Source organism: Venturia canescens, chromosome 10 (genome assembly GCF_019457755.1).
Source record: "Venturia canescens isolate UGA chromosome 10, ASM1945775v1, whole genome shotgun sequence".
In the NCBI taxonomy this organism is placed as follows: Eukaryota; Metazoa; Arthropoda; class Insecta; order Hymenoptera; family Ichneumonidae; genus Venturia; species Venturia canescens.
In genome coordinates this window covers 4,238,896-4,261,907 of record NC_057430.1, presented here as the reverse complement: position 1 = coordinate 4,261,907, position 23,012 = coordinate 4,238,896, and the positions used below count along the sequence as shown (strand labels likewise).

The 23,012-nt window shown below is 41.7% G+C and overlaps 2 protein-coding genes across 2 annotated transcripts; both read left to right on the top strand.

Annotated features, from left to right (window-relative positions):
* The first annotated feature begins 11,601 nt into the window (after positions 1-11,601).
* LOC122416724 (uncharacterized) lies at positions 11,602-13,341 on the top strand. Its single transcript, XM_043429766.1, has one exon. The coding sequence runs from the start codon at positions 11,602-11,604 to the stop codon at positions 13,339-13,341; it is 1,740 nt and encodes a 579-aa protein (XP_043285701.1).
* Positions 13,342-14,226: 885 nt separating this feature from the next.
* LOC122416723 (uncharacterized) lies at positions 14,227-15,186 on the top strand. Its single transcript, XM_043429765.1, has one exon. The coding sequence runs from the start codon at positions 14,227-14,229 to the stop codon at positions 15,184-15,186; it is 960 nt and encodes a 319-aa protein (XP_043285700.1).
* Positions 15,187-23,012: the final 7,826 nt, after the last annotated feature.

The window sequence follows — 23,012 nt, the reverse complement described above, 5'->3', positions numbered from 1 at the left end:
TCTTCAAAATTTATTGCGCAGATACATTAAATCGCAGCAGATACCTGCAAACTCTGAAATTTCTGTGCATAAATATGTGTGTTAAGTATCGCCCCCTACCTTTGATTATGAGAATGAGTAATAGAACTTGGTTTAGCAAGTTTCAAAGTATTTCTTTTTAAATACTATTGAAGTTTGTATTACTGCGGTATGAAGCAAATACTTCCAAACTTTCATATTTTTGTGTCGCAGCATGTGTGCCAATCATTTATATTTTTTACTCCAACCGTAACATGTAATCTCAAAAATTCATCACAAACGTCTTCAGCTTTTCTAAATTCCTAAATTGTCCGTTGTCTATTTTATTCTGAGTTTTTAAACTTTTAAATTCATTCCCGAATTCTCCTGAAATTGTTTTTCTCCAAAACCAAGGCAGATACCTTAAACGTCTTTGAATTCCGTTGCTCTGTTGAATTAAGTACGCTCTGTTTTTTTTGCTTCTTTGAGTTCTGACATAATAAATGTTTCCGGGTGCCTTTTTTCAGCAACTATCAAACTGTAGATAATTGGATCTCAGCGGCCACTTGCAAACTTTGGAAATATATTTCATCGGGGACACGTTTTGAATGACACGAAAATGTCTAGATTCAGAATGCAAAAGCAACATTTAAAAAGGGCCAATTCTGTTGGATTTGTTGTGTCTTGAATTTGATCTATCTTTCCTCTTTTCCTTTCTTTTTCCTAACGTTATCAGCCGAAAAATATATCTCGGCCCGCAACAGGCATTGCTCCATGCTCTTGAGTTCCCAATGGACGAAACATATTAGAAGACAAGGAGAAAAATCACCAAAGTCCAAGAATAAACCTCTATCGAAATATTTTCAGTACAATTTCGACGAAAAATAGGTCTTTTTTCGTGAAAACCAACGTTATACGCCGAAAATTATAAACGATTCATAGATATTTAAACTAAAATCTTATAGTCATCTGAACATAAATAAGAATCTTTTGAGAAAAAAGACGTGATATCAAACCATAAACTTCCTCTAGGAAAAAAAAGGTGGGGACAAGTACATTGATGGTTCCTCGTTTGCTGATAATTCCACCCATAAAAAAAACTTTACACAAAATTTTTTTTTAATTGTAAAAAAAATTATTTCATAAAAAAAAATACAGAACAATTCGAAAAAAATTTTACAGATCTTGAAAAAACGTTATATTAAAAAAAAACTAATCTGCATCTATTTTTTAAAGTGTCAAAAGAATCAAATAACAAGTAAAAAATAATAAACCGAAAAATCGCCCTTGAAATCATTTTGGAAATCGATGCCTAATTCTTCTTATTTGATTCGAACAGCTAAATCAATTGGAAAAAATTCCATCTAATTTACGTGCAACATTAAAATTTATTATATCAATTCGAAGCCAAGTATTTTAATGAATTGAAAAAAGTTACCATTTGAATTACGTGCAGCACTAAAATTTATGATATCAATCGGTGGACAAGTATTTTATTAGTAACTCCAAATTTTGACATTATTGAATTGTTCTAAGAAGCTTTCCAATCTGAAAGAATCACATGCAAGCTAGTCATTTCTTACTCTATGGTGGCAGAGACTTATAAGAAATTCGATTCTTCTCAGACTTTCAGGATCCTCTGGTATTTTTGACAAAATTCAACGTCGATTGGATCAATACAAATTATGTTTAAATAAAAGTACTTGTCCGGCCCATCACTATCCATTCAATAAAAAATCAATCATAAAAAACGAAATTGTACGGCAGAATCTGGTCAAAAATTTGTTGTAATGCGATTCATTATTAGTTTAATATTCTTAATAATAGTATAGGTTAGTTCTTATTCCGAAATGAATTCGTTCGCTGGAAGAATAAGTGGGAAGTAAAATTTGCCATCATTGAATATAAACTGGAAAGTTATTTTGGAAGCTTGAACATATATATTATGTATAATTTTTTTCATTTATCGATGCACAATAATATCCCTTGTATATTGCGGAACAATTTGTTTACGTTTTTTGGTAAATTAGTGCAATTAAGTAAAAATTACTTGAAGATAATTCTCTCAATTCCCTCTGCATGAATACTTGTGATCCATCAGTTCTAGACAAGCCCTGATTTTTATTTGGATAAACAATTTAAACGGAAAGTCATGGGCCGGACAAGTACTTTTAACACATATTTAAACATAATTTGTATCGATCCAATCGACGTTGAATTTTGTGAAAAATATCAAAGGATCCTGAAAGTCTGAGAAAAATCGTTTTCCTTATGAGGCTCTGCCACCATAGAGCAACAAATGACTAGCTTTCATGTGATTTTTTTTAGATTTAGAAGCTTCTTAGAACAATTTAATAATGTCAAAATTTGCAGTTACTAATAAAATACTTGTCCACCGATTGATATCATAAATTTTAGTGCTGTAATTGAAGTGGTAACTTTTTTCAATTCGTTAGAAAATACTTGGCCTCGAATTGATATGATAAATTTTAATGCTGCACGTAAATGAGACGGAATTTTTTCCAATTAATTTAGCTGTTCGAATCAAATAAGAAGGATGAGGCATCGGTTTCTAAGTTTTTTTTTTATGGATGAAGTTATCAGCAAACACGACACCATCAATGTTCTTGTCCCAACCTTTTTTCCCCTAGGGGAAGTTTATGGTTTGATATCACGTCTTTTTTTTCGAAAGTTCCTTATTTGTGTTTTGATGACTATATAATTTCAATTTTAATTTCTATGAATTATTTACGATTTACTGCTTATAACGTGGGTTTCCACGAAAAAAAGACCTATTTTTCGTCAAAATTGTACTGGAAATATTTCGTCACAGGTCTGTTCTTGAACTTTGGCAATTTTTTTCCTTGTACTCTAATATGTTTTGTCAATTAGAAACCCAATAGCACGGTGGAAAGCAGGTTGGAGGCCGAGCTATTTTGGCTTATAACATTGGTTTCCACGAAAAAAAGACCTATTTTTCGTCAAAATTGTACTGAAAATATTTCGTCACAGGTCTGTTCTTGGAGTTTGGCGATTTTTTTCCTTGTACTCTAATATGTTTTGTCAATTGGGAACCCAATAGCATGGTGGAAAGCGGGTTAGAGGCCAAGATATGATTTTGGCTTGTAACCTCTGATTCGTCGAAAAAAGACTGATACCGCACAATCAGTATCCTAGTGAAGAATATTATACACGAATGCTGTAGGATTGTAATGTATTTGATATTTCCTTAGTGTTCGAAATCATTTTCGTTGTATGAATTAAGAAGTTTTGTTTACATTTTTTGTGGTATAATGCGAAAACGGGCGATCATCAATGTAAATGTCCAAATTTTTTTTCTCCGGGAGAGGATTTTTACGGCTTGATATCAAATCTTTTTTCTGTAGTAGTTCTAAACGACAAAAAATATTCTTAAACAAAATTTTCTAAAGTTCTCCAATGTTTCTGTTGTGATATTTTAAATTATTTCTTCAATGATTTTCTTTCAGTTTTGTACAATTTATAACAGTTTAATATTCTTCGAATGTTGGAAGTGATACCCTCACTTTTTCAACCATTTCGAACTTGTTCATAATTTTGTGGAATTAAAATCATATTCCGTAAGGTTTTTCAATATTTCGTATCATTCTGGAATTTTCCCCCGTCATTTATAAATTTTGTTTTCGATTGTTTTGATGAAATCATTGTGAATAAAGAAAATATGAAAATTTTTCAATGAAACGAATTTTTTGATTGATTTTCCTTAAAATTTGACAGAAGGAGAACGAACAAGATATATATAATGTTTACCAAGTCCACCAGAATTTGCAATTTTCACATATGTTAATTGAATTCTAATCCTACCAATCTTTTCCATTCATATTATCATACCCAGAGATAGAAAGTTGACGCACCTACGTCGTTGCACAAAATTTTCAAACTCTGCATGTAGCCACCAAGATTCAACCGGACAAAAGAAAAAGTATGAATTGCATCAAAACCAACAGAATTGCTTACTTTTTCATATGATCATTGCATTTTGAAAACATAACTTCTTATGGCATTCATAAACAGATCATCGCTGAATTTTTGTAACATTCATCATTATTTTTTATTATTGATTACTATTTATAATCTATATCCAAATCCTATAATTCATGTATAAATTTTATTATTTGTAGTCCATATTCCATAATCAAAAATAGGAAATACTAAGTACCTAGCATGCATGTCAATACACAATTTCCAAGTTTGCAAGTCTCCCCTGCGATTTATTCATCTAAATTTTGATACAGACAGAAAAAATCACCACCGATTCATAAAATTTATTATGCCAAAACTCAAAGGATAAAAGACAGCACACTTGAAAGTGAACAGAACTCATCATTGTTTCATGTATCTTCATTCATATATTTAAGTTGGAACCAAAAAGTGAAAAAATTGGCACACCTACCGTTTCACAGGAATATCAAAGTTCATCGGTACCAGTAATACAAACTTTGGTGCTATAGGGCAAAAAACTTCAAAATTACCTGAAGCACATTTTTGAAACTTATTATGGCATATTCAAGAAATAAAGTGACAGATACACTGCATGTTGAAGTAAATCAAATAGTGTAATTTAGTATGTCTCCATGGTTATACACAGACAAAATATTTGATCACATCCAAAAATGATCAGGCATAGACTCACACATATGAATTTTTTAATCCATAATGCCAATCATAATCATGGTCTGGAAATAATTAATATACATGTCGCTTCATCATGTTGTCAAGCTTAAGAGGGGTTCATTGCATTTCAAAGATACAAATTTTGATATCACGACAAATAAGCAACCAATGACTTATAAATTCCCAAATTCATCACGCAACAATTCAAGACAATATCTATGTATTTACATGGCCCAAAGATTTTTTCAAACTCGAGTTTATAAACAAGCAATGATGAAAACTTTTTGTTATGAATTTTCCAATTTATTGAAAACAATATAAGGAAATAGAAATACGAATGTCACTCGAATTGTCTAGAGAATGAATAGAAATTGGTATCGATACACTGTAAAAGCTAAGGAGGTGGGAAAAAGGGCCCGGTGAATACAACCAAACTAAATGAAAGAAAATATGACAATACATTGGATTAGACACTTTTCCTTGACCAAAGATTTTCAAAATTTATTTAAATTCATTTACATACAACCACACATATTTTTTCTTTAATGTAATTACACAACATAAAATTCCTGTTTGGAAAGAACGTAATAACCATTATTATTTTTTTACACTCCGCACGGAACAGCACTCTGGGGATCATAACCTCATACGTCAACATGAAGTGAAATCTCGCAAATGTGCTATCTTTGTATATATTATGATAATTGCACAAAACAACTGTAATTTCTGAGAAACGTCTGTTTTTTTCTTTTATTCACTCACAATAAGGAACATCACTTTGGTGTCCCCCTCCGATTTTCTTGAAACTGCTGTATGTGAAAGAGCATTCAAAAGTAAGAGACACGTATTTTTTTTTATCGGCGGAAAAACGGTTTTAAGGGGTGAAACCACCCTTGAAAGTAAGGCATGTCAGGGGGTGATTTTGCAGTTTCACCAATAAGCACTCAACTGATTTTGATAAAACCAAAACCAAAATGTTTCTTATCTAAAGTGATGAAAAGTTCACCATGTGCACGAAAAAAAAAAAAAAAAACAGGGGGTTAACCACCCTGACATTCTTATATATCTCACGCCACAATAAAAAGGAACGAATATGATGAAATGAAACGGGTTCTATTTCCATGAAAACATGAAAATAAAGTTCACGTGTTTTTGCATTTTTGCAAAATAGCAGTCTTAAGGGAATCAACTACCCCTTTTTTGAATTTTCGTACTGTAGGTGGCTTATTTTTGTTTTACATGTTTTTGCTGATTCGAAATATTATAATAGTTTCGAATCAAGATATTCTGACGTATCGAAGTCAATACAAGACTCTGAAAGGGTGAATCTCCCCCACTCGATTTTCCACTTTATTCGCTATTTCAAAATTTCTCCCTGCATTTCGTTCAATTTGGTTGCTCTGCATCGAAATTACAAATTTAATAATTTTAGGAACATATAAAACTCGTTTTGACCTGGACGGTGGCGGTTTGTCGGGGGGGGGGGGGGGGGGGGGGTCCCACAATTATTTTTTCGGTGATCATAGAAAGCTTGTAAACTGCACGTAAATGAATAGGTACCATGCTGCAGATAAAAATGTCTCTATAAAACACTTTATCAACTTTGGCGGAAAAATAGAGGTGTAGACATATAACCCCGGTGTTTGTGCTAGATAAGAATGTTATCAAGTAGTTATGATCACCTGATATTTTTGGCATTCTCACAAACCGAATAACATTAGTCATTCCGAATATTCTTGAGTCATGCATCAGATAAAAACGTTATCAGGCATCGTGAGATTAATAAATATATTTTTCTTTCGATACTTATTTTCAAAGGCGCTAACCATTAGCATTGTACTAGTGCATATTTGAGTGAGCTCCAAATCGTGCGTGCTTTTTCTGTGCTTTTGGTGTATTGTGCCTACTACTTTTACCAGCATGAAAGTCAACCCAATCAACGTTATCAAATTGTTACTGGCTACATTTGAGGTTATGAACATTGCACAAACTCCTGTTAATAATTCAGAAATAGAGATGAAGGAGAATTTCGAAAAAATTTTAATAGATTCTATGCAAGATTACAACGGGATTGAGATGATACAGGAAGAAACTCTTGATTTTCAAGAATCATTTAAAGAGTTCGAAGCAATTGCTGTTGAAGATATCATATAGCAAAAGGATGATGATGTCGATTCCGACGCTTGTTCTGGTGACGATGAGCTGAGCTATGATTATAAAAAAAAAGCTGTTGAACATTGGAAATCTGGTAAAAAAAAGAATTGCAGTGTTGAAACCGTCAAACAAAAATACAAATCTGTAAAATCCATACGGCAGTTACGACGCTGGGCACAACAACTGAACAAGGGTGGTACATATAAAGAAAAACTAGCTCGAATTTTTGAATACACATTACGGAATATGAAAACTGCTGTAGACGCTGGTGTCATTGTTCATGATATTGACCTTCGAAAGTGGGCTCTACAGGCACAGAAAGAAATAGGCCATGAAGATATACGATTCAAAGCCTCTCATAACTGGCTATGGAAATTTAAGAAATCGCATCGCATTGTTTCCAGAAAAATTAATAAATTTATAACGAGAAAAATTGTGGAGGAAGAAGCGCTTCTGCAAACAAATGCGGACAAATTTGTTCAAGATGTTAAATTACTAATAGAAAAGTATGGGTCAAGCAATGTATATAATTCGGACCAAAGCGGTTTTCAACTGGAAATCCATTCAGCACGAACTTTAGCGATGGAAGGATCGAAAAAAGTTGAATGTGTTGTACAATCAGTGTCTTCAACGACCCATAGCTACACGATTCAGCCAACAATAAATGCCAACGGGAAACTACTTTCTCCACTTTTCATAGTATTAAAGGAGGCAAAAGGTGAATTTGGACCAAGAGTAACGAACGAATTGTTTAAGCCAGATAACGTCATAGTAACAGCATCAAAATCTGGGAAACTTACTTCCGGTGCGTATTATCGTTAAGGGTGCATCAACTTTTTCCAAAATATAGTTATAAATATATAATTTGTTATATGTTTACAGATCATTTTAAAATTTGGATGGAAAAAGTTTTTTTTCCGAATGTTGGAAGTGACAACGTATTACTGATTGATTCCTGGAGTGGACACTGCCCCAAAGTTGTACGTGAAGCCACCCCTCATGATAAAAAAATCATCACAATGATTATCCCAAAAGGTACAACTGGAAAAATTCAACCGCTTGATGTATTTGGATTCAGGATATAGAAAAATTTTGTACGACATTTTTCAGATAGTGTTCTATTAGTGGATGCTGATATAAATTTACATTTGAGGAATAATATAATCAAACTGCAATCTTTGGCCCACAATCAATTGTCATCTCCACGCTATATCAATCTTTTCGAATATTCATGGTTTAAAAGTAATTATATTACGGAAAAACCGGAATATTTCGAAAATCCTGTTCATTTTGGGTTCGGTCAATCAAAAACACACTGTGAAATACCTGGTTGCAATAATATAGCGATTATAAAATGTGCATGGTGCAAAAAATCTTTGTGTTTGAAACATTTTTTTGATGAATATCATTATTGTACAACGTATGAGCCATAATTGCTGGAAATGATAGGTTTTATTATATTTTATTTCCTAATAAAATTAATTTATTAAACTATTTAATAGCCCTAATAAAAAAAAATATTATTATTATTGTTGTTATAAGTATTGAATTTCTATGAATAAAAGTAGTTAATTAATATGATTTTAAAAGTAGTTAATACGAATATTATTATGATTTCATTATTATGAATGATACGTATATGGAGATTAGAGGCAAGAGTATTTACGGAGGTTATTGTTCGGGAATTAGCGAGGTTTCGGTGCCGGCGAGCGCTCTCGGGCTCGAGTGCTCGCCCCACCGCGGGCGTCGCTAGCTCGCGGGCTCGGGAATTCGGGAAACGTGAGACAATGGGCTTTTCGTGCTCTAGTTCTCACGCTCTCGCGGGGGGTCAGCACGTACTGGACAAGCAATTCGGGTGCGGTCGACGCGACGTGTGGCGCATGCCCACGGCGCGTCTTCATCGATCTCCATATTGATTGACTAGTCTAGATCCGGTCGTTCAGCGTGCTGACGTGCTTCTCGGTACAAGTTTCACTTTCGGCTAAATCTCTCCGGTAATTACGGTGTTTCACCAAAAATACCTCGCTCAATATCTTCAGAACATTCACGGGAACAAATTGGACTACTCATTCGGACTTTTCTCTCATCGATTGCGGGTATTTCTCACGATAACTATCGGGCACGCGAAAGCACGCTTCGAGCGCTCCTCGTAGCTTCGTCGAACGAGCCTCGTTCGACGTTGACCGGCTCTTCTCACTCGGGTAATCTGCATCGGTTCGGGTGTACTTTCAATCGTGGGCATACTGTCCACGTTACTCTACGAGCAATAAAACCTTTTTACATTTTTTATCCCGCTACGTATTGTGTCATTTATTTTCTCCCCACCAACACCAGATCCTTCACGCAACATTTTTGGTCCTTCGAGCCGGATCTGATGGGTGGCACAGTGCAAAAAGTGATACAGAGTGTGTGAAGTGGTTTTTTTTGAGTGGACTCATTCGGGACTTTGGAATTTTTCATCGGGAATTGGACATTTTTCATCGGGTCTCGGCGCGTCGCAGTGGGCTCCACGTGCTTCGCTCACACGGCGGCCATCTTGAGACGCTCTCGCTCACGGGTACCGGCGTTCGACTCGGACTCTCAACCGCTTCGTCAACCATACTGGTAAGTCTCATACGATTTTTTGGGTCACGCGGAAAAATTCAAGTGCGCTTCCGTTGAATTGCGGAGAACATTGTTTGGTGCACGATAATTCGGTTCTTCGAGCTCTTTTTAAACGAACAGTGTCGGGTGTTCGGGCTCAACGGAGAGCGTCACATTACCGGGACTTGAATTTTCGATCGCGGCGCTCCGTTGCGCGAGTTTACGGTGCTCGTAGTGACATTCCCCGGTTTCCTCGGGCTGCACGGTGCATTTTTTCGGGACATTTTCGTGGGCATTGTGCGGGTTATTCATACGTGTGTTCGGGTTTCTCCGTATTTCAGCCGGGTTCAACGGGAGTGACTCGGGATGTCCGACAGTGAAATTCACATCGGGAAGGTGGAGGAGGGAGACGATTCGGGAGCGTCACCCGGTGTACCATCGACGGTATCGCTAGCCCCCCCCCCCCCCCCTCCAGCGGGCACCACTCGCCGGGAACGGTCTCCGGGCGCGGAGTCGCAGGGCAAACGGGGCTCGTCACGCGACAACTCACCGGGAAATTCGGGCAAACGGCCGTCGGGCTCGGCCGCTCTTCGGGCAGCGACTCAAGCGGCGCGGATACGGCTGTTGGGAGCCATATTCGAACGGGTTTGCGCCGTGGACGTCGAGAATACTTCCGTGGCCCAGCTCGACGGGTTTCTCTCGAATGCCAAGGACCTTTGGGGCAAATTCAGCCTCATGCACGACTCCATACTGGAGAACAGCACGGACGACTTCCTCCAGGATGAATACTTCACGGAGGACGCGTACTCTCGGGCCTTCACGCTCTTTGGCGACATCACCGGGCAGGTGGCAGTGCTGAAGGACGGGATTCAGCATCGCGATCGGGAACGGGCGGGATCACCCTCACTCGATACGAGCGTGGCAACGGGAGACAGGTCATACCTGCCAAAAATCGAGCTACCATCATTTTCCGGGGAGTATACTCAGTGGATACCGTTTCGGGATCTCTTCACTTCGCTCGTCATCACTAATCGGGCGCTCTCAGATGTCGAGCGGATGCACTATTTACGGGCGTCGACCACGGGGGAAGCCGCGAAGCTGATCGCGAGCATGGCGATCGAAGCGGACTCCTTCTCAACGGCCTGGGAGACTCTTACAGAGCGCTACCAGAACGATCGGGTTTTGGTCACTTCTCATCTCGACACGCTCTTCAAAACGGCGGTGATCGCTCCTCGCTCTGCACGGGATCTCCACGCGCTCGTACACAGCGTCACCGAGTCATACAACTCACTTCGGGTATTGGGCGCTCCTATAGAGCACTGGGACTGGGTGCTGGTTTATCTCATTCCCAGACGTCTCGACCCTGGGACTCGGGAGGCGTGGGAGCTCAGGACCGGGCAATCTAAAGTTCCCCCGTCATTCACGTCACTACGGGAATTCCTGGGTAATCGAGCTCGTGCATTGGAGGGAGCGGGCGTCGAGACCATCTCCACCCCAAAATCGGGCCCGGGCAAGGAGAGCACACAGAGGAATACTTCCTCTCGCGTGCATGCAGCCACGTCGGGTAGCGGGACAACCTCACAAGCTTGTGCCTTCTGCCAGGAGAAGCACTACATTGCCGTGTGCTCCAAGTTCAGGTAGCCGTCTCCAAAGGCGCGTCGGGGCGAAGTACAGAGACTCAAACTGTGCTTCAACTGCTTGGGCCGGCACAACGTCAACGCGTGCAACATCGCTACGCGATGCAAGGAGTGTGGGCGCAAACACCACACGATGATTCATACCGGGTGGTCCAAATACGGGGATGCAGCCAGGGGTACGGAAGCCCCCTCAACATCGGGCGGCCAGCAGGCCAACTCTGGGGACGCAGGCGCGTCAACATCGGGTACTTCTCAATGAGATACGGCGGCATTGACTTGCGCGATTACGGGAAGTGCACGACCAGCGGTGCTCTTGGCGACGAGCCAGGCGCTTCTCATCACCAACTTCGGAGCTGCTCATCGGGTACGAATGCTGCTGGACTCGGGGTCCGAGTTGTCCCTCATCTCTGACAAACTCGTTCAGCGGCTCAAACTTCGTCGGGAATCTTCCTCTATCTCAATCATCGGGATCGGCGGGACTTCATCGGGTCACACTCGCGGGATGGTCTCATGCACACTTCACTCAATTCACACCACGGATTCTCTCTTAATAAAAGCATTTATTATCCCCAAGTTAATGCCAACTCTGCCTTCATTCTCTATTTCGCACCCCCACTGGCCTCATTTACAGGGTATTCCTCTAGCGGATCCAGATTTCTCAGTTCCGGATACGGTGGATCTCATACTGGGCGCAGATGCATACGGGAAACTGGTACGTTCTCAAATTCGACGCGGGTCTCCTGAGGAACCCATCGCACAAAATACGATATTCGGGTGGGCAATATTCGGGCCCTGCAACGAAGCTCACAATTCGTCGGGTTGGGTACAGCATGCCGCTGTCGATCACGGGTTTCAGGCTCTCCAGGACCTCCTCGCGCAATTCTGGGTGCAAGAGGAGGTGCCAGTGCAATTTGGATCGGATCTCACACCGGAAGAGCAAGAATGTGAGGCTCACTTCGTTGCTACACATTCTCGGGATAATTCGGGTCGGTATATCGTTCGGTTGCCTCTTCGGTCGTCCACAATCCAGCTCGGTCAGTCGTTTCATACGGCGCACGCTTGCCTCAATCGGCTCGTACGAAAGCTCGACCGGGACTCTCACTACAAGGGACTGTACGACACATTTCTCGGGGAGTATGAGTCCCTCGGGCACATGTCACGGGTGCGGGACGACGAGGTCGGTCGGGATCGGGTCTATTATCTCCCTCATCACGGGGTCTTGACGACAAAACTTCGGGTAGTGTTCAACGGGTCGTGTAACACGGATTCCGGGACCTCATTAAACGATCTCATGCACACGGGCGCCAAATTACAAAAGGACATTTCGGATGTTCTCCTCTGGGCACGGCGCGACCGATTCATTTTCGCGACTGACATAGTCAAAATGTTTCGACAAATTTGGGTTCACCGGGACGATTGGGATTTACAACGAATTCTTTGGGTGGATGAAAACGGGAACACGGCTCATTATCACCTGACTACAGTCACCTACGGGACACGGTCAGCTCCGTTTCTCGCGGTACGGGTGCTACTCCAACTGGTAGCAGACGAAGGGGAGAAATATCCGGCCGCAGTCGCTCCTCTTACAATGGGGCGATATGTGGACGATATTTACGGGGGGGCTGACCAAATTTCGGAACTTCTCACCCAGGCGCGACATCTCATCGGGATTTGCACGGCGGGCGGCTTCCCGCTGGCAAAATGGCAGAGCAACAGTCCGGCTTTACTCACAAATCTGGGGTTCGGGTCGAGTCCAGAGGATTCACGCTCATTCGACGAGTGCGAAACAAAAGTTCTCGGGCTCGCATGGTTTCCGGGGCCGGACGTCTTCAAATTCACCTCACTTTCGTACACGGGCGAGCAAAGCATTACCAAACGGGTCATACTCTCGGAAATTGCTCAGATCTACGATCCTCTCGGGTTCCACTCACCGGTGGTCATTCGGGCAAAAATCCTTCTACAACGGTTGTGGCTGGAAAAACTCGCTTGGGACGACCCCGTATCCACGGAGGTCGGGAAATCATGGGTCACATTTCGTCACGATCTGGCTCACCTCGGGAACATCGCGGTTCCGCGGTGGCTCAACATGACCTCGGATTCCACCGTCGAGATTCACGGGTTCTCTGACGCCTCACAGTTGGCAATGGGTGCGGTCGTGTACGTTCGGGTTACGGGTCCGGGAAAGAGCACCAGAACCGCGCTGGTCTGCTCGAAAACGAAAGTCGCGCCGATCAAACGGCTCACCATTCCGCGGTTAGAGCTCACCGCCGCGTTATTGGTCGCCAAACTCGCGAAATACGTTCGGGATACGTTGTAACTCCGGGATTCGCAGGTATATCTGTGGACGGACTCCACAGTCACGCTTACATGGGTCACCTCTCATCCTTCACGATGGAAGGATTTCGTTCGCAATCGGGTATCCTCAATTCAAGAGCTCATTCCTCAGGGTCAATGGAGATTCATTCCCGGGCGGGACAATCCGGCGGATTGTGCTTCACGGGGACTAACCGTCTCTCAGCTCGAGCAATTTCAATTATGGTGGAACGGGCCACACTGGTTAGTCAAATAATCCTCACATTGGCCAACTCATTTCACCGGGACGGCAGATTCAGCGGCGCTCGAAGAGCGGCCAGGTCTTACGCTCACTGTCTCAACGCAACCCTCGCCGGTCTTCGACCTCATTCATCGATATTCCTCCCTCACCAGGCTGTTGAGAATTACTTCATTACTTTTCAAGGCGCTTACAAACCTGAAAGGTGCGGGTCAGGATTCATCGGGCTCACTCCTCACACCGGGCGACCTGGAACACTCACAACAATACTGGGTCAAGGCAATTCAAGGGGCCTACTTCGCGACGGAGCTCAAGATTCTCTCGGCGGGTCAAACGCTTCCGAAGTCGCATCCATTCACACGACTTACGGCGTTTATTGATTTTCACGGGACCATCCGGGTGGGGGGACGGTTGAAGCTCTCAGCCTTACAACCTGAGAGCAAACATTCAGCCATCCTCCCGCGGGACTCACCACTCACGCGTCTACTCATCTTGGACGCTCACACGCGCACGCTACACGGGGGGACGCAGGCAACTCTGGCGTTTCTGCGCCAGCGGTACTGGATAATCGGAGGTCGGGCCCCTGTTCGTTCCTTCATACTGCGATGCGTGCATTGCGCGCGCTTTCGGGCGCATCGGGCACAGTAACTCATGGGCCAGCTGCCTTCAACACGGGTCACTCCAGCACGGGCTTTCTTATTCACCGGCGTTGATTACGCCGGGCCAGTCTCTCTCAGGAGCTGGCGGGGACGCGGGCACAAGACTTACAAAGGCTGGCTGTGCATTTTCGTCTGCTTCACCACTTCGGCGATGCATCTCGAGGTCGTAACTGACGCCACCACTGACACATTCATCGCTGCATTCCGCCGTTTCACCGGGAGACGGGGTCACGTGCATACACTGTACAGTGACTGCGGAAAGAATTTTCAAGGCGCGGATGCAGAGCTACGGAGACTTTTCAACGGCGGGACTCGGGAATCGCAACAGCTGGCGCAGTTACTGACCAACGACGGGACAAAGTGGGTTTTCAACCCCCCGGGTGCACCTCATATGGGCGGGAAATGGGAAGCAGCGGTGAAATCGGTCAAGTTTCACCTTCGGCGGACGCTTCGGGAGACCAGCCTCACGTTCGAAGAACTTACAACTCTTCTTACGCAAATCGAGGCTGCGCTCAACTCACGACCGCTGCAACCACTCTCGGAAGATCCGGACGATCTCTCCGTGCTCACCCCCGGGCACTTCCTCATCGGGGACGCACTCACGGCTATACCTGAGCCATCACTTCGGGATGTGAACCTCACTCGGCTGGCACGGTGGCAACTCATCCAGGAACGGGTCCAATACTGTTGGGAGCATTGGTCATCGGGTTATCTCCAGCAGCAGCAATCCATCTCCAAATGGCATCACCCCTCTCACCAAATCCGGGTTGGTACAATGGTGCTGCTGACTGACGAGAGTCTACCTCCACTCAAATGGCCACTGGCACGGGTGGTCGAGGTTCATCCGGGACCGGACGGGCTCATTCGGGTCGTCACCATTAAGACGGCGACCACGACACTCAAGAGGCCGATCGCCAAACTAGCGGTCCTGCCAATTCATCCGGGAGATTAATCGACAGCACTGCTGCCGATGGCGGGCGGAATGTTCGGGAATTAGCGAGGTTTCGGTGCCGGCGAGCGCTCTCGGGCTCGAGTGCTCGCCCCACCGCGGGTGTCGCTAGCTCGCGGGCTCGGGAATTCGGGAAACGTGAGACAATGGGCTTTTCGTGCTCTAGTTCTCACGCTCTCGCGGGGGGTCAGCACGTACTGGACAAGCAATTCGGGTGCGGTCGACGCGACGTGTGGCGCATACCCACGGCGCGTCTTCATCGATCTCCATATTGATTGACTAGTCTAGATCCGGTCGTTCAGCGTGCTGACGTGCTTCTCGGTACAAGTTTCACTTTCGGCTAAATCTCTCCGGTAATTACGGTGTTTCACCAAAAATACCTCGCTCAATATCTTCAGGACATTCACGGGAACAAATTGGACTACTCATTCGGACTTTTCTCTCATCGATTTCGGGTATTTCTCACGATAACTATCGGGCACGCGAAAGCACGCTTCGAGCGCTCCTCGTAGCTTCGTCGAACGAGCCTCGTTCGACGTTGACCGGCTCTTCTCACTCGGGTAATCTGCATCGGTTCGGGTGTACTTTCAATCGTGGGCATACTGTCCACGTTACTCTACGAGCAATAAAACCTTTTTACATTTTTTATCCCGCTACGCATTGTGTCATTTATTTTCTCCCCACCAACACCAGATCCTTCACGCAACAATATTTATCAATCTTAATTTGTGACCGAAATTTCGGCCAAATTTGTGACCGAAATTTTCATATTTTCCAACATTGTCACAAAACTCTCTGTTTCCCTCTCTCGTCGATTTTTGTTTCGGGAAAAATCCCGTGGGCGCCAGTCGCTGAGCGACTCGACGAAAAAGAGAAAGAGAAAATGTTGACCGGCTTGGCTGGCAGCGGGATGGGGGTGGGCGAAAGGAAGAATAACTTGGAATCTCAACTCACAATTTGATGTTACAATTTAAAGATTAGTTGAACACTTCGTTTATTCGTATATTTGATTAACAAATTTTTATATCGCTGGTGAGAATTTTAACGGGACTACCACGCAATTCGGGGGGAAAACGTCGCGAATCACACTCACACCCCGATCGGGATTCTACACACTCTATAATTTGATATCGAGCTCGTTTCGTCCTATCACGGAGCTACTCGTGGTCAGGGAATTATTCGATGGAAAATTACGATGTTACAAATATTCACGGGATGAAAGAAATCACCGAGTCCCCGCTAATCGGTTACTCGGCCGAGCTGTTTCCCGTCGTAATCGTACGCGAACCCGATCCACTCACTCTCTCTCACTCACACTTACTCAAATATTCCCGACTTTTTCCCCACGAATCCTCGCACAATTATCACGACACGGAGATTTTCGAGCACGGCCACGCAAGCTACATTTACTTTACTTTTAATTTTGTCGGAAAAACCCCGCTTCACTAGCTGGGAACGCGGGTACGAACAGAAAAAGAACAAACTCTAAGCTTGAACAAAAGTGGCGAGGCGAAACCGTCACCGTGACCGTATTTCTCGAGAGGTTTTGGCCCTTTTGACGGGATTAATTGAATTTAATTGAATTTCCGATACGACGAGTATACAATTCGCCGCGAAGACAATAATATTCGGATAAATTCTTCGAGAGGTCATCGATTACAGATCAATGAAAGAAAGCGGGAACTTACAGTCACACTCAACTCTCGAGATCTCCACGTCTGGCTCGCTCGATACTTCACGAAAATCTGTCGAAGTCCGGCCTCGTTCCGTAGCGCGCTATCACCCCTCCTCTCCCTCTTCGCTCACTGAGTGACAGGTGTGTCACTCGAAATTTTCGACGTTAGGCGTTAGACGGGGCCCCGAATTTTCGCGGGATTGAATATTTTAATTTTTGATATTAGCTATAACCCCTGGCCTATATTTTACATTTATTGTCGCGAATACTAACCACTGTAAAAAAAATCTGTATTGGAATTAATATAAAAATGTAGGAAGTCTTTTTACAGATACCGTTTATTAATTTTAATATTGTCGTCTGAAAATCAATGCCCTGCTTTTGGAATGTCTAATAATCGTTTAGTAATATCCCAACACTTAAGTACTGGAAAAATCATATACATTGTAAAAAATTTCTGTATGAAAATTAATATACATGTATAGGAAGTTCTTACGCAGACACGGTGTTGTTGATGTAGATAAAGATACATCGAAAAAAATATTATTTTATCAATTGAAAATTATTTTTCACTACCCGTGATGGTCATCACAATTTCTGGTACCTCTAGAATCATTTTATTTGAAGAAAAATTCCTACCTACATGGGGGATTCGATCCGATCTACCTACCTACCTACATATTTCTAACTACGCACGCTACTAACTACACTACCACGACATTGGTAGATGTAAGCCAAAAAGGCATTATATAAGTTTTGTGACTTAACTCTTTAAGTTAGAAATGTTTCGTCTGCACCGATTTTGATAAAAATTGGTATCCGAAAGTTTTTGGGGTCGCTTACTACGAATCCGATTACAGATTTTCAAAATTTTCTAAATTAAAAATGGCGGATTTAATGACAGACTACTTGTTTGAAAATCGATCCAATTGGCCTGGAATTTGTTACTTTTACGGGGTCACTATTCACAAATCTGGTATAGATAGTTTTTTATTTAAAAGAAAAAAAAACAACAAACAAATTTAAAAAAAAATTGGATCAGTGTTCGGTGTTCTGCTCTCCGTGGATGATCTTGGGAACTACGAATTTGTATGCGAATTGGAGTAAAAACTGACAGGATTTGTAATTGTCAATAACAAAAACCCTAGAAGAATCACTTTCATGGGCATAGATCCACTTTCTTCTTTTTTTGACCACCATTTAGAATATTCAGAAAACTAGCATCGAATTCATAATTATGCAGCATCCTCGGAAACTCCCAAATATTTATTGTTATGAGCGTATTAAATCCATTTTTGAAGTTACGAATTTTTTAAATTTGACATCGAGTTCAGAAATCGACGAAAATTGCGTTACTATAAAAAAAGTCGGGACTGAAAGGATTAAAAACTTGATTACGAATCCGGCATTAGATTTTTAAAATTCAAAATGACGGTATCAATATGGTGGCAGTCAAATTCTGAAATCTCCTCAATATTTTTAAAACTCTGAACCTAGGGGTTTGCGGTGTAACTAATTACAAAAAAAATGTATGGCAAATCTATTGAAGAATTCATAATATAATTTTTGACCGTGTATATTAATTTTTGTTTCTTATTCTCGTTTAGCATTTTTGAAAGGTCATTGTTGGAACCACAAATCGCGCATATCATGAAATTCAACTTCATATGTTGTAGCGAAACACACGCGCGACGGCCCGAGCCCGTCGAAACGAACGAAACTCCGCGATCTTTAGATCGCGGACAAAACATCGCGGCGACCACGCTCGTCGTTGTTGACAGGTGGCGGCCATCTTAGGCCGGTAGGCATGAGCCCGAGCGGGGCTACCGGCGCCGCTCTGAACTTCGCCGCGCTATATTTTATCGAGATTAATTCTTTTTGTATTTTTTTTTTATTTTAAGTCGCCCGAGCACGTGAATATGATCAAAATTTTCAGAAAAATAACACGAATTGAAGAAAAATGATCACAAGTCAAATTAATAACATAAAAACTGATCACAATGAAAAATGTAAAAAGCGACTACGACGCATGCGCGGGGAGAGCGTCGATGGGCTATAGAACGCGTACGTGACTTTTAGCGATTATAATTTTACGAATCATATTAAAACAAATAACAATGCCAAATTAAAGAAGAAATTGAGTAATAATTGATCAAATTGAAGTTTTTATTGTTTAACATCGGAATAAGCTGTAAATCATAAAAAGCGGTAGTCTGCGCATCGTATGCTAGCCCGCTCGACCAATGGGAGATCGCGAATCATGGCAACGGGCCAATCGGAGAGGACGTAACAAGTTGATGCGCAGAACCGGTCGAAAACTGAGATTCTCGGCGCTCGAGAATTTTATGGTGGGGAACGGGGTATAAGAAGCGCTGCGCGACTCATTCGGGAGACAGTTCTCCCTGGCTAAAGAATCAACTCGGACCTCTCTCAGTACATCAGCCTCAACAATACCACACCTATCCTCAAAATCTTTGGGGTTCCCGTAGCGCGGACTCTCGGATCGACTCGGCGACGTCTCGTTCCCATAGCCCGTGGACGGTGAATTGCCTATTTCCTCGGATGCCTGGATTCTCGGAGCGACTCGGCGACGTCTCGATCCCATAATCCAGGGTCCACACCTAACCTCTAAAAAAAATTTTCCGGCTTTCCGTTGCACGGAGTTCTCGGATCGACTCGGTGACGTCTCGATCCCATAACACGTGGACGGAGGGTTACCTCTACCCTGTAAATGCACGGACTCTCGGAGGGATTCGGTGACGTTTCTATCCCATAGCCCGTGGTTTGCATCCTACCTTTTAACGTTTTATTTCTTTCGTATTGTTGAGGAGAATTAAAAATTCATCTTATTATCAAAAATTAAATTCACGTTTGAAAAACATTGTCCGAGGTGGTCCAGGTAGGGAGATCTAGACCCATTTAGAAAAAAATCCAAGAGGCGATAGATCGAGTTAAAATTATATCGAGTCAAAACAAAATTGAAAAATTGTAAAAGCGAAGAGATCCTCTTGGATTCATTTATATTTTTTTTTAGAGAAAACAAGCGTAACAGGACATCGGAAAAACCGCGTCAAACGAATAATAGCTCGAAGCATTGAATCGAGAGGTTTTTAAGCTCGAGGCGTGTCGAGAGACTAGAACGAACGCAATAATTAAATTTAAAATTGTTTTATTCCTAATTATCATTTTTGTACAATTAAAATTCGAAAATTGAGAAATTAAAATTATCTCAGACAGAGAATTTGCAACGTTTTCGGGTCTTTCGGGTCTTTTTCTCGCCAGATCCGCTTAAACAAAGCAAGACAATATTAAAATCAAAATACAAATTTTATTTTCCGCGAGCCAAAGTGCTAAATCTTCTTTATTTTTGTTAAATATCGATCAAAATTGAATAAAATCGATTATTTTATTATTTTCACAAAATTAACGGTGTCCGCGTTTCCTTCATACCTGCTCCTTATTATTAAGGTTGCTCGAACCGACGCGTGGCGGCGTTCAGGCCAGGTCGGCAAGAGCGTTTCGTTACAATGTATATCATTTCCCAAACACCTGCAAATAAATTTCAAAGTTGTACTGTATTTTTAATGTTTTGTTTCCGACAGGTGGATTCATATACAAATGTTGTAATTTCCAATTGACAATATGGGATATTACATCACTAGTTCGAAAAATTCTCAAACCTGTTTTGAATATTGAATATCATGTATTGTAAATTTCATACCAGTTATAGGAATGTAGAATACTGTTTTAAATTTACCACACAAGTATATTAATTTTCATTTCATATACCCAGTTTGCAAAGTTCATACACCGCTGTATAGTAAAAGTATTGTAAATTTCATAACATTTTTTACAGTGAACGGGAAAGAGGAGTATTACAACGTCGGATCCTGGATTCTCGATGTTAGATCCTGAAACTTCAAAAGGGTTCGACGTCCCTCCAGACAGGACTCCCCTGGTTTCGGCACTGCTACGTCGATGACTCCTTCCGAATTTCAAATTCTCGATCTTCTCGAATTTTCGAAGCTATGTCCGAGCGTGTATCGTGAAATTGTGTGTGTGAGTGTGTTGTACGGGACGTAACGGTATTTTTGCGTACGAGCCCTGCTCGAAGTACGCCGACGTTTTGAATGTTTTGTCCCTTGGATTATGATTTTCCAAAAATTCTATCTTCCCTGCCCATTTCCTCCGGATAGCTCGCATGGAAACAAATAAAATAAATCACGGGGTATAAATTCATTATTCTTAAAATCCTTATTCTATAAAAGGTTTGCGTGGTCGTGCGTGATCGAAGCAACGAGCGAGAGACGGGAGACTGCGAAAGACATCTTTTCATGTCATATTTCCGTTTGTGACAATCGCCAAAAATAAAATTGTCACAACTCCCCCCTTCCAGACATTGACCGCCCCGGTCAATGAACTCTTGAAATTTCCAAAAATTAACGATAAAATAAAATTATCAAAACATCATGGCCACGGTTTCTCCACGCAAAGCTTTTATAGAGTCAACAAAAAAAAATAATAATCTTCATGACGAAACTCTCGCTGTCACTCAACTGGACTGGACTGACGCAACAAACACAAGACAACACAACCCGAACCAACACCTTTCAGTTCCGACGGAAAAAAGACAAGGAAGTCAATTATGTTTTCTTTATTTCTTAGTCACAATTTTTCTTTTCTCAGTCAAAATTTGTCTTCATCAGGGACTAGATCCTTTTACTTCAAATGAAACATTAACGCCATTATATTAATCGTCATTAAATAAATAAATAACCGTCATAATCTTTGGTACCAAGTTGAAGCTAAAGGGCCTCACTCACCTAACCATTTTACACGACAAGAGTTGCACGTCCTTATGATAACGTTCCTGATACTTCAACCAAAGCAGTATTTTTCAGTACTCTTCAGTCCTCGACAATCAGAACGTTTGTGACTCTAACTCCCGCAATTCCTAAACTCCTTTTAAACACTCCCGAATTCAGTACAATAGCAAAGTTAATTGACTTTTTATTGGACTCTCAAAGTAATAGTTTGTAAACCAAAATTTGTCGGGACACATGATCAGTCGAAAATATCGAATCAGAATAATCATCAAGTTATAGAAATAAATAAGCCAACATTCCAAAATTTAATCACAAATGGATATCGATTGGATATCAACAAATGGATATAAATGAAATAAACGTATGTAGTTTGAAGAAATACGGCGTTATTTTTATTGGTTCACCAATTTTGACATTTTTTTTTACTACAAATTTTGATTGTAACTTTCTGTTCTCTTGAAGAACATTTTGCCTCATACGCAAACGAATGTAATAAACAATCGCGTATAGACGATAAAATCTCCACCGCGGGACCGCACATGGTTTAACCATTTTCGTTTTTTTTCACTTCAAACGTCTTACGATAAGCACTAAGAATTATAGAAATTCAATATAATATAAAAGTAGGGAATTTATTTGTCGTACTGGTATGATACCATATAACGCACTCGCTGCTTTTAGTGATTTTAGGTTAGATAATTGTTTAAAAATAGGTTGCATGTTTTCATCCCTACCACATCCCTACCTACGTACATCCCTAGATTGCAGCGCCACGCCACGACCATATCAAATATTTAATACGTGTACAATAAGAGAACCACGCCGTCCTATAGAAAACTGGCTACGTTTCAAGACCTGCATGTAAGACCGTGGTCGTCAGATTTCCAATCATCAACAACCAATTTCAACAACCAATCATAACATCTGTAAATGGATGTCGTCAGATCCAACCAATCAGAAACTCGAGAGCATTAAAGTGCCTTTGATTGTGTTGTAAATACAGACACATAAATTCTAGAATGTTTTGGTAACTTTTGCATGATCTTGAGCCCGTGCAAAGTTTTTTCTCACCAATTACGCCACCGATCATGTTGATTGTGGGTGGAATCGAAAGAGAATTTATTAATTAATCTCCAGTTCAATTTTCAAAGCCTCAGATGACTCAGGAGTTTCGTAATTGAAAAAAATGACATGCCAATTTTACCTCCACCACCGCGAATCGTTTTATTCAGAGAAAAAATAGTCTCGGCGAGCTCGGGCCAGCAGACGACAGGGCTGTCAATGTACTTGTTCCGAGACTCTACCGAGTCTCTTGATAGGTTATATAT